At 59.2% G+C, this 3,667-nt stretch overlaps 1 protein-coding gene across 1 annotated transcript; it reads left to right on the top strand.

Annotated features, from left to right (window-relative positions):
• Window positions 1–221: 221 nt before the first annotated feature.
• RPS19 (ribosomal protein S19) lies at window positions 222–3,295 on the top strand. The gene is given in 4 exon segments (XM_066174925.1): window positions 222–292; window positions 1,527–1,560; window positions 1,562–1,628; window positions 3,033–3,295. Coding segments are annotated over 4 exon segments (420 nt in total). The 3' UTR covers window positions 3,281–3,295.
• Window positions 3,296–3,667: the final 372 nt, after the last annotated feature.

The following is a 3,667-nucleotide window of genomic DNA, read 5'->3' as shown; positions in this document are numbered from 1 at the left end:
CCGAGCGGGAACCTCGCGAGATCTCCCGCCCCCTGCCGCTTTAGCGCGGGCGGCCCCGCGCTGCGGCCTCTTCCGGCTCGGTCGGCGAGGCGAGGTGAGGGCGGGAGCGGCGGCGGGCGGGAAAAACGGGGAAAAAACCGGGAAAAACGGGGAAAAAAACCGGGGAAAACGGGGAAAAAGGAGGGGAGGCACCGGGCTAACCCCGCCGCGTGTCCCCGCAGATGCCCGGAGTGACGGTGAAGGACGTGAACCAGCAGGAGTTCGTGCGGGCCCTCGCCGCCTTCCTCAAGAAGTGAGGCCGGGGAACGTGAGGGGAAACCGGGGGGAACCGGGACGGGGAACCGGGGGGAACCGGGAGAGAACCGGGGGGGAAAACTGGGAGAGAACCGGGGGGGAACCGGGAGAGAACCGGGGGGGAACCGGGAGAGAACCGGGGGGGAACCGGGAGAGAACCGGGGGGGAACCGGGAGAGAACCGGGGGGGAACCGGGAGGGAAAACCGGGAGAGAACCGGGGGGGAACCGGGAGAGAACCGGGGGGGAACCGGGAGAGAACCGGGGGGAACCGGGAGAGAACCGGGGAGAACCGGGAGGAAAACCGGGAGAGAACCGGGAGGGAAAACCGGGGAGAACCGGGGGGGAAACCTGGAGAGAACCGGGGGGGAACCGGGAGAGAACCGGGGGGAACCGGGAGAGAACCGGGGGGAACCGGGAGAGAACCGGGAGGGAAAACCGGGAGAGAACCGGGGGGGAAACCTGGAGAGAACCGGGGGGGACCGGGAGGGGAAACCGGGGGAGAACCGGGAGAGAACCGGGAGGGAAAATCGGGAGAGAACCGGGGGGGAACCGGGAGGGGAAACCGGGGGAGAACCGGGAGAGAACCGGGAGGGAAAATCGGGAGAGAACCGGGGGGGAACCGGGAGAGAACCGGGGGGGAACCGGGAGGGGAAACCGGGGGGGGAATCGGGAGAGAACCGGGAGAGAACCGGGAGGGAACCGGGAGAGAACCGGGAGGGGCTGGGGAGGGATTTCCCGAGGGGCGCGGAGCTTTACCGGCTGCCCCTTCAATTCCCAATTCCCGGTTCCCATTCCCGGTTCATTCCCGGTTTTCTCCCGGTCCATTCCCCGTTTTCTCCCGTTCCCATTCCCGTTTCCCATTCCCGGTCCATTCCCGTTCCCATTCCCGGTTTTCTCCCGTTCCCATTCCCGTTCCCATTCCCGTTCCCATTCCCGGTTTTCTCCCGGTCCATTCCCGGTTCCATTCCCCGTTTTATCCCGTTCCCATTCCCGGTCCATTCTTGGTCCGTTCCGGTTTTCTCCCTGTTTATTCCCGGGTTTATCCCGGTTTATTCCCGGGTTTATTCCTGGTTTTCTGCCGCCCAGGTCGGGGGAAGCTGAAGGTGCCGGAATGGGGTTTTATCCCGGTTTTCTCCCGTTCCCATTCCCGGTTTTCTCCCGGTCCGTTCCCGGTTTATCCCGGTCCATTCCCGGTTTTCTCCCGGTTTATTCCCGGTTTTCTGCCGCCCAGGTCGGGGAAGCTGAAGGTCCCGGAATGGGCGGACGACGGTCAAGCTGGCCAAGCACAAGGAGCTGGCGCCCTATGACGAGAACTGGTTTTACACCAGGGCCGGTCAGTTCTTCCCGCTTTTTCCTTTCCCTGAAATCCCCAAACTCCCCGGATTCTCAGCCGGGGCTCCCTGGAAACCTCCGCCACCCCCGACCCCTTTTCTCCCCTTTTGTTTTCCCATTTTCTCTCCTTTTTTTCCCTTTTCTCCCCTTTTTTCTCCCTTTTCCTCCTTTCTTTTTTCTCTCCTTTTCCTCCTTTTTTCTCCCCTTTTTTCCTCTTTTTTTCTCCTTTTCTCTCCTTTTTCTCCTTTTCTCCCTTTTTTTTCTCTCTTTTTCCTCCTTTTTTCTTCCCTTTTTTCCCGTTTTCTTGTTCTTTTTTTCCCCCTTTTCTCTCCTTTTTTTCCTCACTTTTTTCCCCTTTTCTCTCCTTTTTTTTTCTCCCTTTTCTTTCTCCCCTTTTCCTCTTTTTTTCTCCCCTTTTTTCCCCTTTTCTCTCCTATTCCTCCTTTTTTTCCCCTTTTCTACCTTTTTTCCCCCTTTTCTTTCTCCCTTTTTCCTCCTTTTCTCCCTTTTTCTCCCCTTTTTTTTCCCTTTTCTCTCCTATTTCCCCCTTTTTTTCTCTTCTTTCCCCTTTTCTCCCCCCACAGCCCATCCCCTTTCCCCTCTCCCGCTATTCCCAGACTCCCCTGACCTTTCCCCTTTCCCCTCTCCCCGCTATTCCCAGACTCCCCTGACCTTTCCCCTCTCCCTCTATTCCCACATTCCCCTGACCTTTCCCCTTTGCCCTCTCCCGTTATTCCCAGCCTCCCCTGACCTTTCCCCTCTCCCGCTATTCCCAGACTCCCCTGACCTTTCCCCCTTTCCCCTCTCCCGCTATTCCCAGATCCCCCTGACCTCTCCCCTCTCCCGCTATTCCCAGCCTCCCCCTGACCTTTCCCCTCTCCCGTTTTTCCCAGATTTCCCTGACCTTTCCCCTTTCCCTCTCCCGCTATTCCCAGCCTCCCCTGACCTTTCCCCTCTCCCGCTATTCCCAGATCCCCCTGACCTTTCCCGGTTTGTCTCGCAGCCTCCCCTGACCTTTCCCCTTTCCCCTCTCCCGCTATTCCCAGATTTCCCTGACCTTTCCCCTTTCCCTCTCCCGCTATTCCCAGCCTCCCCTGACCTTTCCCCTTTCCCCTCTCCCATTTTTCCCAGATTTCCCTGACCTTTCCCCTTTCCTCTCCCGCTATTCCCAGCCTCCCCTGACCTTTCCCCTTTCCCCTCTCCCGCTATTCCCAGCCTCCCCTGACCTTTCCCCTCTCCCGCTATTCCCAGACTCCCCTGACCTTTCCCCTTTCCCCTCTCCCGCTATTCCCAGATTTCCCTGACCTTTCCCCTTCCCCTCTCCCGCTATTCCCAGCCTCCCCTGACCTTTCCCCTCTCCCCGCTATTCCCAGCCTCCCCTGACCTTTCCCGGTTTGTCTCGCAGCCTCCACGGCGCGTCACCTGTACCTGCGCGGCGGGGCGGGCGTGGGCTCCATGGCCAAGGTGTACGGCGGCCGGCAGCGCCGCGGCGTGCGGCCCAGCCACTTCAGCCGCGGCTCCGGCGCCGTGGCGCGGCGCGTCCTGCAGGCCCTGGAGGCGCTCAAGGTGGTGGAGAAGGACCAGGACGGGTCAGTTTGGGGTCAAAACTGGAGGTTTTGGGTGGGAAAATGGGGATTTTGGGGCTTTTTTTAATGGGTCGGAATTGGGTGCTGCAGCGGCGCGCGGCGGCCTGCAGGGGGCGCTCCGGGTGGTGGGGAAAGCTGGTGAGGGGTCAGGGGGTTTTTGGGGTGAAAATTGGGGGGTTTGGGGTGAAAATTGGGGGTTTTTGGGGTGAAAATTGGGGGTTTGGGGTGAAAATTGGGGGTTTGGGGTGAAAATTGGGGGGTTTGGGGTGAAAATTGGGGGGTTTGGGTGAAAATTGGGGGTTTGGGGTGAAAATTGGGGAGTTTGGGGTGAAAATTGGGGGTTTTGGGGTGAAAATTGGGGATTTTGGGAATAAAAATGGGGGGTTTGGGTTTAAAATGAGGATTTTGGGGTGAAAAATGGGGATTTTAGGATTAAAAATGGGGATTTGGGGGT

The sequence above is a fragment of the Chamaea fasciata genome, unplaced genomic scaffold, assembly GCF_029207755.1.
Source record: "Chamaea fasciata isolate MVZ Bird 193981 ecotype frontalis unplaced genomic scaffold, bChaFas1.0.hap1 SCAF_1141, whole genome shotgun sequence".
Classification (NCBI taxonomy): domain Eukaryota; kingdom Metazoa; phylum Chordata; class Aves; order Passeriformes; family Sylviidae; genus Chamaea; species Chamaea fasciata.
This window is presented reverse-complemented; position numbering and strand designations above follow the sequence as displayed.